A 14,775-nucleotide genomic window follows, 5' to 3' on the forward strand; every position below is an offset into this window, starting at 1 on the left:
GTGGTTAGCCTTGTAGTTTTACCATAAACCGGTCAGCGCTGGTACAATAGTGTTTAAATATAATCTAAGCTAATGGTTTATCTCCTTTGTAAAATGTTTCCATTAAGAATCCATTTGACTGCGGACATTAAGTTTAAACTATGTGGTGTTGGAATTCTCAATTTACTTTTATCACTCATCAAAGAAACCGTTAATTAGTCATCATCACAGTCATTATCAGCCATCACTAATGAGAAAGTTTGACTGGAAGTGTCCACAGTAATAGACACATTGATTGGTCTTTAAGATAAGATAGTGTTTCAAGAAAGTTTTCTTATCTAAATAGATTTGACACACAATTCAACGGAGATTAGCTGGGAGACGGTAGGTTTTTTGGTGTTCATTGATTTTTTAAAATCTTTTTTTTTTGTATTTACATGTTAATTCATGAATTGTGTTTATTCATTACCCAACATTTATTTTTTAAAATCAGATGTTTTTATTATCTTCATAATAAAAATCTTTGAAACCGTATTTTTATTGTTTTCTAAAATGTTTATCTATAAAACAATATATTAACAGTACACAAATATTCAATAACAGCAAAGAAGTTCTAATTTTAGTAGATAAAATCTAATGGAATTTGATTTTTAGGGTTCAATCAATCGTCCCATAACCACTGGGATCGTTTTGACATCAGAATTGATTTTCTCAAAAATTTTTGCCATCTTTCGGACTGATTTTCCTGTTTTCTAAAAAATGTTCTGTAGAAAATACATATTAATAAAAAATAAACCGGTAGTGATCTCCCCTAAACTTTCTCGAATATTCTTATATAAAACAACAGGGGGTGGTAACTGGGGATATAGTTGTGATTTTTAATCCATTTTAAATACTTAAACTTTTAAAAATAGAATAGAATCTCATAAAAAAAAACATTGCGCACCAAGCAAACGCCGAATAAAAACGCGTATAATAGTGCGCAATATTATTAGTACTTTAAAAATTTACATTAGTTTTTTGAGAAATCGGAAGTAGCGTAAATTACTACTTCCAGTCAACGGAAATTACTCAAAATTTAACAGAAGGTAGAGAATTAGATCTTTTACTTACATGTGAAATTTCATTTATCTATCTGAAATAGTACTCAAGTTATAGGCTTTTGAAAAATTCAAAGTAGGAAAAGTACCACTTCCGGTTATCGGAAATCGCTCAAAAGTTGATACGGATCTACGATTTTGATAAAATACTTATATATGAAATTTCATCAACCTAGCTGTAACGGTACTCAAGTTATCGTGTTTACACACGGACAGACAGACAGACAGACAGACACACACACACACAGACATACGGACAAGATTGCAAAATTATGTTTTTCCGTATCAGTGAGGTGTAAAACGTCGAGATTTGTAAAAATCTCGATTTTTTTTTTTTGCACGATTACAATACTTTCTCTATACTACGTATATACGAGAAAGTAAAAATGTTTGAACATTACACACTATTCAATCAGTAACACAAAGAGAATTATTCACGTTTTAATTTTAAAAAAAAACAGAATTATTAGAATTGAATAATACTTTCAGAATTAATGTTACAAATTGGTTATAGTAAAGATGAATTGACCAATAGCCCTTTAATTATCTGTAGCTGCTAATGAATTAAAAGTATAAGCTTTAGTTAATACACTACAGAACTTCTTCTCTATTCTTACATCCCTCAGAGTTCGCGATGTTTGTCCTACCAGTGTTAGTGTCCACTCTTGTGGCTCTGGTCAGCTCCGCTGATTACAGCTATGAAAAAGGTAATTTAATTAAAGCTAATTAAACTGTTAATAATAATTTAATATTGTGATCGTCTCTAAAAAATCTTTGTCTATTCCTTTTCAAACTGTAATCAATGTTAAATTATCTTCAGTCACAGTCACTTGAACAATGCCCTACACCACAACACCCACACTTAAACTAAGCCCCACACAACACCCACACTTAAACTAAGCCCCACACAACACCCACACTTAAACTAAGCCCTACACAACACCCACACTTAAACTTAGCCTTACTACTCCAACTAGACGAGAAACATTATGTAAAATCTGTTAACAACTTTCCCAAAATCTCGGGACTTTAATTAAATAGCGTACGATTATTAATTTGTGTAAAATAAATTCAGCTAACTATCCAAACAATGACCTGTACTAAAACACCGTGTTTAACGTATCCCTCTTCCCCCCCCCCCCCCCCCCCCCTCACTCCCGCTCAACACAAATCTATGCCCGTCTGTTAAAACTATTCATTTTAATGTCTCATTTTTTACTGGTAACACATTAATATAAATCCTAATTATTGTTGTCTTAACTGACACCCTAATGAATGTCATCTCATTAATTCTAGATCCTAATTACTGGTACAACGTGGCTTTTGACGAGCTGGACCAGACCCTGGCCCCACAGCCCAAGGGCGTGGCAAAAAACGTCATCTTTTTCCTGGGGGACGGGATGGGGATCCCCACGGTGACGGCTGCAAGGATCCTGGCAGGGCAGATGGCAGGGAACAGTGGTGAGGAGTACAAACTCAGCTTCGACAAGTTCCCGTACACGGGTCTGTCTAGGGTAAGGTTCCCGTACACGGGTCTGTCTAGGGTAAGGTTCCCTACACGGGTCGGTCTAGGGTAAGGTTCCCTACACGGGTCGGTCTAGGGTAAGGTTCCCGTACACGGGTCTGTCTAGGGTAAGGTTCCCTACACGGGTCTGTCTAGGGTAAGGTTCCCTACACGGGTCGGTCTAGGGTAAGGTTCCCGTACACGGGTCTGTCTAGGGTAAGGTTCCCGTACACGGGTCTGTCTAGGGTAAGGTTCCCTACACGGGTCGGTCTAGGGTAAGGTTCCCTACACGGGTCGGTCTAGGGTAAGGTTCCCGTACACGGGTCTGTCTAGGGTAAGGTTCCCTACACGGGTCTGTCTAGGGTAAGGTTCCCTACACGGGTCGGTCTAGGGTAAGGTTCCCGTACACGGGTCTGTCTAGGGTAAGGTTCCCGTACACGGGTCTGTCTAGGGTAAGGTTCCCTACACGGGTCGGTCTAGGGTAAGGTTCCCGTACACGGGTCTGTCTAGGGTAAGGTTCCCTATACGGGTCTATCTAGGGTAAGGTTCCCTACACGGGTCGGTCTAGGGTAAGGTTCCCGTACACGGGTCTGTCTAGGGTAAGGTTCCCGTACACGGGTCTGTCTAGGGTAAGGTTCCCTACACGGGTCGGTCTAGGGTAAGGTTCCCGTACACGGGTCTGTCTAGGGTAAGGTTCCCTATACGGGTCTATCTAGGGTAAGGTTCCCTACACGGGTCGGTCTAGGGTAAGGTTCCCGTACACGGGTCTGTCTAGGGTAAGGTTCCCGTACACGGGTCTGTCTAGGGTAAGGTTCCCTATACGGGTCTATCTTGGGTAAGGCTCCACTACACGGGTCGGTCTAGGGTAAGGTTCCCGTACACGGGTCTGTCTAGGGTAAGACAATGTTTCCCTACACGGTCCATCTAAGCTAAGACAAGTTCCCTTACAGGGGTCTATCTAGGGTAAGGTTCCCATATACTGGTCCATCTAAGGTAGGACTAGTTCTCATGTACGGTTTTAAGTAGGGTAAGACTGGTTCCCCTAATGGGTCCTTCCTGAGAAAAAAAAAACTTCGGTTTGCAATCCTATTTTCTTTACGCTTTCATCCGGAGGGGATCGGGGACTTGTTTTTATGGGGGGGGGGGGGGGGGGGGTGTTGACCTAAAGAAACTCTGCTTAGTTTTGTTGACGTTTTGCACAGACGTATAACGTCGACCATCAAATCACGGACTCCGCTGCTTCCGGCACCGCCTACCTGACGGGCGTCAAGACGAACCAGGGGCTGCTCGGCCTCAGCGGGGCGGCCCAGCGGTACAACTGCAGCTCCTCCAAGGACACCCACGTGGATTCGATCGTGCGCTGGTCAATCAATGCAGGTCAGAGGTCACAGTTTTAGGTCGACCATATTACTGTTTTTATTTTTTTCATATAAATGAAGAAAAACAAAGTAAAGAACGGCTACTCTTTCAAATATATGTATTTTTCATGCTTATGTCCCTTATATTAAATTTCTGTGCAGAACGACGTTCAATATTTGTATGGCAATGTGTGCAAAGAATGTGTATATTCATGATTGTAAGTCATGTATTTGTGTGTATAGGCTATATGTGAATAAATATCTATGTAGGCTATGGGTGTGAATAAATGTATGTAGGCTATGGGTGTGAATAAATATGTATGTAGGCTATGGGTGTAAAGGCTAAGTGTGTAAGCTGTGTATAAGCCATGTGTGTTGGCTTTGTGTGTGGGCCATTTGGTTGGGAGATGTGTGTAGGCTATGCTTTTGTGGGCTATTTATTTGTATTAATATGCATGTAGGCTACGTGTGTTTTGGCTATGTATCTGTAGGCTGTGTGTATGTTGTGTGTGTACGCTATGTATGTATAGACTATGTATGAAGTTACATGTATGTTGGGTTTTTCTATTTGAATGTTTGTTTGTTTGTTCAGGCAAGTCCACAGGGGTGTTGACAACCACTCGGATCACTCACGCCACCCCAGGGGCGTCGTACTCACACACAGCTGAAAGGGACTGGGAGGTGGACAGGTGAGTCGGTCACTGGGTCAGGGGTGGGAGTCTATCAGGTCTAGTGGGGGGAGGGGGGGGGGGGACAGGTGAGTGGGTCACTAGGTCAGGGGTGGGAGTCTAGCAGGTCTAGTGTGTGTGGGGGGGGGGGGGGTGGACAGGTGAGTGGGTCACTGGGTCAGGGGTGGGAGTCTATCAGGTCTAGTGGGGGGGGGAGGGGGGACAGGTGAGTCGGTCACTAGGTCAGGGGTGGGAGTCTATCAGGTCTAGTGGGGGGAGGGGGGTGGCAGGTGAGTGGGTCACTAGGTCAGGGGTGGGAGTCTATCAGGTCTAGTGTGTGTGGGGGGGTGGACAGGTGAGTCGGTCACTGGGTCAGGGGTGGGAGTCTAGCAGGTCTAGTGTGTGTGGGGGGGTGGACAGGTGAGTCGGTCACTGGGTCAGGGGTGGGAGTCTAGCAGGTCTAGTGTGTGTGTGGGGGGGTGGACAGGTGAGTCGGTCACTGGGTCAGGGGTGGGAGTCTATCAGGCCTAGTGGGGGGGGGGGATGAGCGGTTAACTAGGTGAGGGATGGAAATCTGAATGGAGACAAAAACTAGGGTAGAGACAGGGGAATGAGCGACTAATTCGTGGTGAGAAGGGGAGGGGTCGGCATAGCACAACGACTGGTTGGTGCACGGGTGACTAGGTCACTAGACCAAGCAACATGAATTGTGTCATGGGATATGTAATTGGGTCAGTCTGAGCGACAGTCACTAGGTCCTGGGACAGAGTAAGCTATCAGTCAAAAGTGAAAAGATTGTATACAATCCAGTAGCCTTTAAACAAATCATCTGACAACAATCCGGTAGCCTTTAAACAAATCTTTATCTGGCAACAATCCAGTAGCCTTTAAACAAATCATCTGACAACAATTCGGTAGCCTTTAAACAAATCTTTATCTGGCAACAATCTAGTAGCCTTTAAACAAATCATCTGACAACAATCCGGTAGCCTTTAAACAAATCTTTATCTGACAACAATCCGGTAGCCTTTAAACAAATCTTCTGGCAACAATCTGGTAGCCTTTAAACAAATCATCTGGCAACAATCAGGTAGCCTTTAAACAAATCTCCATCTGGCTTTAAAAGTGTTGATGCGCCTTTAAAAACCTGCAAGAGTTTTATTTTTTGCAAAACTTATCATGTGACAACAAATGGACGATTAGATGTAGGTTTAACGCTGAGATAATCTCACCAGGTTTATCCCAACCGCCCAGAGGGATTGTGAGGACATCGCTTTACAGCTGATCACAAGAAACAATGACATCAACGTGAGTAGATTTACAGCAGTTGGTAGGTTTACAATTGTTAGATTTACAGCAGTGGGTAAGTTTATAACAATGGGCAGATTTACAATAATTGCTAGGTTTAGAACAGTGAGTAGATTTTATATAGATTTTCAACAGTAGATTTACAGTTTGAATAGATTTAAGGGAATACTAGATTAACGGTTAGTGTTGGTTTGCATATGGGGTAGTTTTGTGACGTGGTTGGAGTGTCATCGCTGATGTTAGCCGATCTAAAATTTGAAATTAATCCTAAATATATACGTTTTGGGTATAATTAGGGGTTTGTAACCAGAGGCGTATCCAGGTTTTCGTTGTAGGGGGAGCGAAATGAGCAAAAAAGGCGCCGAATATTTAACACGTTCTAACACGTGTATTATATACATTTATATATATATATATATATATATATATATATATATATATATATATATATATATATATATATATATATATAATTACTAGCTGTATGTCATTACTTTGCTATGATGTAAAATAAATTGTATGTAGCACTTGAAGAAATAAGACAAAAAACACACAATGTAGGCCGACAAAACAAAAAATGTATCAATGTAAACAATATATATATATATATATATATATATATATATATATATATATATATATATATATATATATATATATATATATATATATATATACACAACCAAAATCAATAAACGCAACACAATCTGTTTTGTAATTCTTGTAAAAGGTGCGCGGACCTTTGACCATAGCGGTGCTTTGACCATAGGGGGTTTGACCATAGGGGGTTTGACCATAGCGGTGCTTTGACCATAGGGGGTTTGACCATAGGGGGTTTGACCACAGCGGAGCTTTGACCATAGGGGCTTTAACCATAGGGGGTTTGACCACAGCGGGCCTTTGACCATAGCGGTGCTTTGACCATAGGGGGTTTGACCACAGCGGGCCTTTGACCATAGCGGTGCTTTGACCATAGGGGGTTTGACCATAGGGGGTTTGACCATAGGTGTTTTCTCAGCAGAGGGTCTTTGATCACAGGTGGTCTATCAACTGGTGTTTGATCACAAGCGCTGTGTCCGGCTTTGATCATAGGTGTGATACAATTAACACGATTTTATACATGTTTCCTGAGAGTACGTTAATAGAAATTAACTTGTATTTAAAAAAAAGACAAGAACTATAAAGGCTGGTGCTAGGCCTCATAGATTTATTTTAAATATAAATGAAACACAAATAATGCGACATATAACAAGTTTCACAAATAAATAATGTAGATGTACTTGAAAATACATAGCATATATAAAGGATAAAAAATGATGCAAAACTTGCCAACAATATAGTCAAAGATGTAATACATAAAACGGTTAACTAAATGACAGATGTGCTATAGCACGCAAATATGTCAGTACATCTGTTTGACCATATGTCTAGACAGCACGTTGTAATTTTCGTGCAGCATCTTGTATAGCTTCTCAGCTGGGTAGCTTGCCCCTGCGACACCTTGCAAGAAAGTTGTCTTTTGCCGTGTGCAGTCCATCTGTAGACCTTCAAGGAAACGCCACATTGTTGGGTGACTACATTGGAAGAGAGACTGAATACTGTAATGCCATCCTTCACAAATGTTATTTGTTCGTGCTACACCATCGCCAATCGCGTGCATTTGATTCCAAGTTTCAACTGGAAACAAAACACCTGAGATCAAAGACCCTATGTGGACAAAACACCTATGATCAAAGCCGGACACAGCGCTTGTGATCAAACACCCGTTGATAGACCACCTGTGATCAAAGACCCTCTGCTGAGAAAACACCTGTGGTCAAACCCCCTATGGTCAAACCCCCTATGGTCAAAGCACCGCTATGGTCAAAGGCCCGCTGTGGTCAAACCCCCTATGGTCAAAGCACCTGTGGTCAAAGGTCCTAGGACCTTGTAAACATTTTTTTACATAATAATACCTGGGACATTAATTAAGACAAGCGAAATAGGGGACATAATCACGCTCTTAATATAAATATTTATATATCTATATATTTAATTATAAATGTCAAAACAAATCAATAATTACTTTAGAATGTAATATAATTGTTTAACTGTATTCGTGTTTTCAATTTCGTTTTTGTCTACAATCAGAATTAAATAATTAAATATATCGTCATCATAAATGCTAAAGTATTACAGCATAATGAAAGTTTTTTAAATCAGAGTTGGTATAAAAACACGCTTTAAATATTATAGAAAAACATCCAGAATAATAGCTTACATTAAACTAAATTTTCGGTCTTTTAGTTCAGATCAAAGATCTTTTAATTAACTACTGCTTTTTGTGTTTTTTAAAGATAATTTTTTTAACATAGTGATCATATATGGGTTAGATCACTGTATTGATCACACACCTTTTTACTGGTAATTGCAAAAACAATATTCACAGAGTTTTACCTGATTCAAAATCTATGATTCTTGCGGCATGGTACTTTGGTACATCGTTACACGTTTTCCCAAATGTACTTAACAGATCAGTTCGCGGTGGGTTGGGGGGGGGGGAGAGGGAGGGGTTCAACTTCATTCACCACTGTCCGGTCACTTTAGGTCAATTATCCAACCCAGTGTATACCTAGGTGTGACATTAATGTCGCTCTACACAATTGTGGTGGTGGGGTGTGTGAGTGTGTGTGGTGAACAGAGTGAACATAGCGTCAGTTCTAAACATACATATTCAATTACTCATATATACTGATTCAGAAATAGATTTAAATAAGTAGCAGTGGTATTATGACACTATTTTTTTTACAGCTGTTTCATATAATTTGTAATCGTAATCACTATCGCCCAAACTGTCATAATACTACTACTTCATCGTGACGACGTTGTTGACCTTGTCAAAATGTCCCCACCACTACGCAGTTTGCCCATAAGTAAATTTAAATAGAGGTATAATATTTTCTAGATCAATTATTCTTAAGCAAATACATTATACAGTTGCCTTAAACTTAATACCCCTCTTGCCAAGTGGTACTACCCGTAAAGGTTTTTAAAAATTGCAATGCATCGTAATGGTTATTTTTAGACAAACATCATTGTTTAAAACTTTGAGTTTAAAAAGTTTTCAAAAAGGCGACACTTTGCTGAAAATGGCCAGAGGGGGAGCGGCCGCTCCCCCTGCTCCCCCCCCTGCGTACGCTACTGTTTGTAACGTTTACAACTAGTGTAGTTTTACAGTTTTGGTTCTAGGGCGTTTAGGTTCAGTCTAGCTGCAGACATTCCAAGAAAGGAAGTTTACACTGGTAAAGACGATTGTGATAAAATAAAATTCTACAAACAAATACTTGAGAATTTGAGTATATATATATATATATATATATATATATATATATATATATATATATATATATATATATATATATATATATATATATATATATATATATGTATATATATATGTATATATATTAACGAATGCACGGGCCTTGCACTCGCTTCTCTCGTCCCTAGGTCATCATGGGTGGAGGTCGGGCCTACTTCTACCCCTCGGGTTTTAATGACCCCGACCCTGACCCCACTTTCAGCACATCCAGGAACAGCAGAATTGACGGCAGGAATCTAATTCAGGTAGGCTTTGTTCAGATAAGTTTTGGTAGCTGGTTTACTTGTGAACACACGGTTCATTCACGTCAAAAATGTTCAGTGAACACCCAGGCATGATATGGTTTGGATGATTTTCAAGGTCATTTCCATTCTGTTTCAGCTTTACTGACGTCATTATTCTTGGTTTGTCAGATGTTTAAATAGTCTACTGAAATGAGCTTATCGTCATCTTTTCACATTCGTGCCAAAGACACATGGGAAAGATGGAGTAGAGTTCATCTGTTTCAAAGACTTCGGGGTATAAAGTGATAGTGTTGTCAGCTCTGTGCCCAGCCGGCTTTACTTTCCCTAAGGTGAGTTAGGTACCCATCAGAGTTCGATTCGAACTCGAGACTTACAGGTTAGCAGCCTAGAGCTCTAACACTAGGCCACATGAAAAGGGCTTTTAGTTTTCTCATTTTGTTTTGGTTACGGCGACTGAAACGATTGCCCAGGCCAACGTAGAAGCCCTGGGGAATTTTTAAACAAGTGTCCGATAATAGAATCTCCTTAAAAAATGGGTGTTAGGTTACTGGTGGTTAACTAAAATACACACACGTCTCGCTAATGTAAATGCTAACCGTATCCATTACCTTAACCCCAACCCTGGTCCTACCATACGCCTAACCCTAATTTCTAACCATAAAACTTGCCGAGGGTAAAATACTACTACCAACTTAACACACCTACTTTTGGTAGAGTCTATTATCGGACATCGGTAGCTTCAATCATCAGAAGCCCTATAATGAGTGCCCGTGTCTCTCCCCAGGAGTGGGAACGCATCATGACCAACAAAAACGTCTCACACAGCTACGTCTACAACAAAGCTGGTTTGGATCAGGTGGATTTGGATAAGACGGATTATCTTCTCGGTGGGTGAAACTTAGTTTATCAAGAAACATAATGCTCATTAATTACTTTCACATCATTACTGGATTTAGTTCTCATAAGTTTTGATTAATAGATTAACGATAGATTAACTGTACTCGAACTCAACATTTTAAAAACCTACCATAATTTACCCAAACCAGGTACACAACTGAAACTCTTTTCCTAATCCAGGGGTGATAAATTATCGTTATGGTCAACAATAAAAACCAAAGAGGATAAAAATAACCCTTAAGAACACAGTGAACAAAATCCTGGTTAAAAATAATCAATGTCAAAATGACAATCGAAATATAGCAAACAGATACTTCAATGATAAAAATAGTCCAAGACAAATTTCATCATGGTATTTCATGCTTTAAGAGTATACTGGTACAAGCAATCTCTACTCTATGTGAATCTAGGCTGTAAATATATAGTGGTACAACTAGTTTCTATTCGATTGGAATTTAGGCTTTATATATATATTGGTACAACTAGCCTCTACTCTGTGGGAATTTAGGCTTTAAATATATATTGGTACAACTAATCTATACGAGCCGTTACTGCTACAGCTACATCCAATAGGTTACCTCGCCTGTAACTTTAACCATCCGTGTGATTGCCCTCCACAAACCAGGTCTATTCACACAAAGTCACATGAGTTACGAGCAGGACAGAAACCCAGCTAAAGAACCGTCTCTAGCCGAGATGACAGAGAAGGCTATCAGGATCCTCAAGAGAAACGATAAAGGATTTTTCCTCTTTATTGAAGGTAGGCTGAGACACTTGTACCCCACGCGTTCACATTGTGTTGAATGTCTTTGTTTAAATTGGCTACTATTATGTCGTCAGTAGACTACATTTTAACAGTATCTTTTTTTTATTGCTAAAGATGGGTGAAGATAGGTAAAGGCTTTTTTTTTTTAAATTACGTTTAGCATTTTAAAAAAAATCTAATATTTTTGATACACACAAATATTACAATCCTTTTTAAACTCCCACACCCCGATTCCCCCACATTAAAAATAAACTCTAAAATCCCACCCCATCCTCATGGTAAAACTTAAAACCTAAAACTATTGTGTCTCTATCACGCCCCCCCCCCCACCCATCAGGTGGAAGGATCGACCATGGCCATCATGAGTCCCGGGCCTCCCAAGCCCTGCACGACGCCGTGGCCATGGCCCAGGCCGTCGATGTGGCCAACAGACTGACCAACGCCTCGGAAACTCTCATCGTGGTCACGGCTGACCACTCACACGTCATGAACATTGCTGGGTATGCAACGAGAGGCAACCCGATTCTAGGTAATTTCTTTTATAGTGGCAACCCTATTCTAGGTAATTCTTGATAGTGGCAACCCTATTGTAGGTAATTCTTGAGAGTGGCAACCTTATTCAAGATAATTCTTGATACAATTATATATATATAATATTATTTTTCCCCAACCTGAGCGAGGTACCAATATGAGCTGGGTGGACTCAGGTACGTTATACGGCATCAAGCCCAACAAGTCTTTCTGAACCTTTCATGTGGGTTAGATAACAGGGGAATCGTTGTTTTGTGATGCAAGAATCTCAAAGGATACTTTTGTTAAGTGCAGCTTTCGTTACAGTCTGTAGTACAGGGCAAGTTTTGTCGTCCATCCAGGTTAAACTGTGACGTCCACGTAGGTTAAACTGTGACGTCCACCCAGGTTAAACTCGACTTAGGTTAAACTGTGACATCCAGTTTGGTTAAACTTCCGTCAACTTAAGTTAAATCGTTAAGTCCACTTAGATTAAACTTGTTAAAATGTGATTTTCACTCGTAGTTAAAATCTGTGAATTCCCAGGGATAAGCGACAATGATAACAAACATCCCCAGGCTGCGTCGGATGGGAAGCCCTACACGACCATCCTGTATGCCGACGGTCCAGGGTACCACGTTCCTAGACCAATAGTCACTGATGTTGATACACGTAAGTTGTTGGTCTACTGATGTTGATACACGTAAGTTGTTGGTCTACTGACCAATAGTCACTGATGTTGATACAAGTAAGTTGTTAGTCTACTGACCACTGGTCATTGATGTTGATACACGTAAGTTGTTAGTCTACTGACCACTGGTCACTAATGTTGATACACGTAAGTTAGTGGTCTATTTATGTTGATACACGTATGTTAGTGGTCTACTGATGTTGATACACGTATGTTAGTGGTCTACTGATGTTGATACACGTATGTTAGTGGTCTACTGATGTTGATACACGTATGTTAGTGGTCTACTGATGTTGATACACGTATGTTAGTGGTCTACTGATGTTGATACACGTATGTTAGTGGTCTACTGATGTTGATACACGTATGTTAGTGGTCTACTGATGTTGATACACGTATGTTAGTGGTCTACTGATGTTGATACACGTATGTTAGTGGTCTACTGATGTTGATACACGTATGTTAGTGGTCTACTGATGTTGATACACGTAAGTTGTTGGTCTACTGATGTTGATACACGTATGTTAGTGGTCTACTGATGTTGATATACGTAAGTTAGTGGTCTACTGATCAATTTTCACTGATAGACGTAAGTTGTTGGTCTACTGACCACTAGTCACTGATATTGATACACGTAAGTTGTTGGTCTACTGACCACTAGTCACTGATATTGATACACGTAAGTTGTTGGTCCACTGATCACTTTTCACTGATAGACGTAAGTTGTTGGTCTACTGACCACTTTTCACTGATGTTGATACACGTAAGTTGTTGGTCCACTGATCACTTTTCACTGATAGACGTAAGTTGTCGGTCTACTGACCATTGACCACTGATACACGTGAGTTACTGGTCTACTGACCACTTGTCGCAAATTAGGTATACTCAAAACTTCTGAAAATTAAAATTAATTTAAATATGTATTGAACTAGCTGAAAAATAAGTGTATATGGCAGTTACGTCACCCACACACGATTGTTTTGCAGACGACAAGTCTTACATCAGCCAGTCTGGTGTTCCATTGTCTTCAGAGACCCACGGAGGGGAGGACGTTGCCATTTTTGCTCAAGGTAAATATACTTAAGGAGTGATTGTCGTAATGGTATCCTGGTGAATACATTGCAGTAGTGATTGTCTTAATGGTATCCTGGTGAATAAGCCTCACTACCCTTTACTTGATTACATATATTTTATTTATTACCTTTTTGGCAAAGTATTTCTCTACTGATTGTTCCGTTTGTTATTAATAATAATGTGGGATTGCTAACCTTAAAGTCTCGAGTTCTAATGCGGGTTCAAGTCAGTAGAACGTCCCAGAGTCCCCCCAACTCTGATGGGTACCTGACTCACGTTAGCGAAAGTAAAGCCGGCTGTCCGTGGCACTGACCATACTATCCCTTCATATGCCGAGGTCACAGAAACAGGCGAACTCTACTTCACTTGCCCCATAGACCATCAGGCTTGAAAGGGAAATTTACTTTACTTTTTATAAACAGCAATGATAAATTGACATTGTACATTGCTGTACATCATACTGCTAACCCGTAAGTTTCGAGTTCGAATCCGGGTTCAAGTCAGTAGACCGTCCCCCACCCCTGAAGGGTACCTAACTCACGTTAGGGAAAGTAAAGGCAGCTGGGCATAGTGCTGACCACTCTTTTTTTCATATTCCGATGTCACAGAAACAGGTGAAATATTCTTCACTTGCACCATAGACTTGAAAGGGAAATTTACTTTTTATAAATAACAATAATAAATTGACATTGTACATTGATGTACATTATTGTAACAATCTGATCTATGGTACAGCGTATTGATGATATAATGCCATCCGAGAACTCACATTTGATTCCCCCCCCCCCTCCCCAGGGCCTCAGTCCTTCCTGTACACAGGCGTCCACGAGCAGAACTACATCCCTATGGTCATGGCCTACGCCTCATGTGTCGGGCCCTACGCCGAGGGAAAAAAGCCGTGTGCGAAATATGAACAACCGTAACCTGACCACCCTCCATAAAACTGGCCCATGTTCCCTTACAACCAGCGCCTTAAAACATTAAAAAAACGATTTTTTTTTTACTTTTTTCTAGTATTGAGAAATAATTTTTATAGAATTATTGATACAATATTTTATAGAATGTGATAAAAATTTCTACTTTAAAACAGAAGCTATTCACCAAGGTTTAAAAAATATCAAATTCTAGCTATTTAAAAATTGCTTATCTGGTCGTTAAGCTCTTTTCCCCTTCAGTGGTGTGAGCCATTAAAGCTTTCAAGCTGTCAATAAAAGCGACATTTATATTAATGTATTCAGTGTTACGTCTCTATTATTTGTGTACATACAATGATAAAACTCATCGAATTTCCATACTCAATAAAAGATTTATCAA

General features: G+C 40.0%; 1 protein-coding gene across 1 annotated transcript; it reads left to right on the forward strand.

Annotated features, from left to right (window-relative positions):
* The first annotated feature begins 266 nt into the window (after positions 1-266).
* LOC131952051 (alkaline phosphatase) lies at positions 267-14,410 on the forward strand. Its single transcript, XM_059314524.1, has 13 exons — positions 267-363; positions 1,706-1,786; positions 2,376-2,593; positions 3,786-3,960; positions 4,534-4,630; positions 5,845-5,917; positions 9,407-9,523; positions 10,308-10,410; positions 11,046-11,180; positions 11,524-11,715; positions 12,243-12,368; positions 13,374-13,457; positions 14,257-14,410. Exons 2-13 carry the CDS (start codon positions 1,714-1,716, stop codon positions 14,382-14,384), a joined length of 1,521 nt encoding a protein of 506 aa, XP_059170507.1. The 5' UTR covers positions 267-363; positions 1,706-1,713; the 3' UTR covers positions 14,385-14,410.
* The last annotated feature ends 365 nt before the right edge of the window (positions 14,411-14,775 follow it).

This window comes from Physella acuta, unplaced genomic scaffold (assembly GCF_028476545.2).
Source record: "Physella acuta isolate Inbredline_101_S28 unplaced genomic scaffold, ASM2847654v3 ptg000068l, whole genome shotgun sequence".
Lineage (NCBI taxonomy): Eukaryota > Metazoa > Mollusca > Gastropoda > Physidae > Physella > Physella acuta.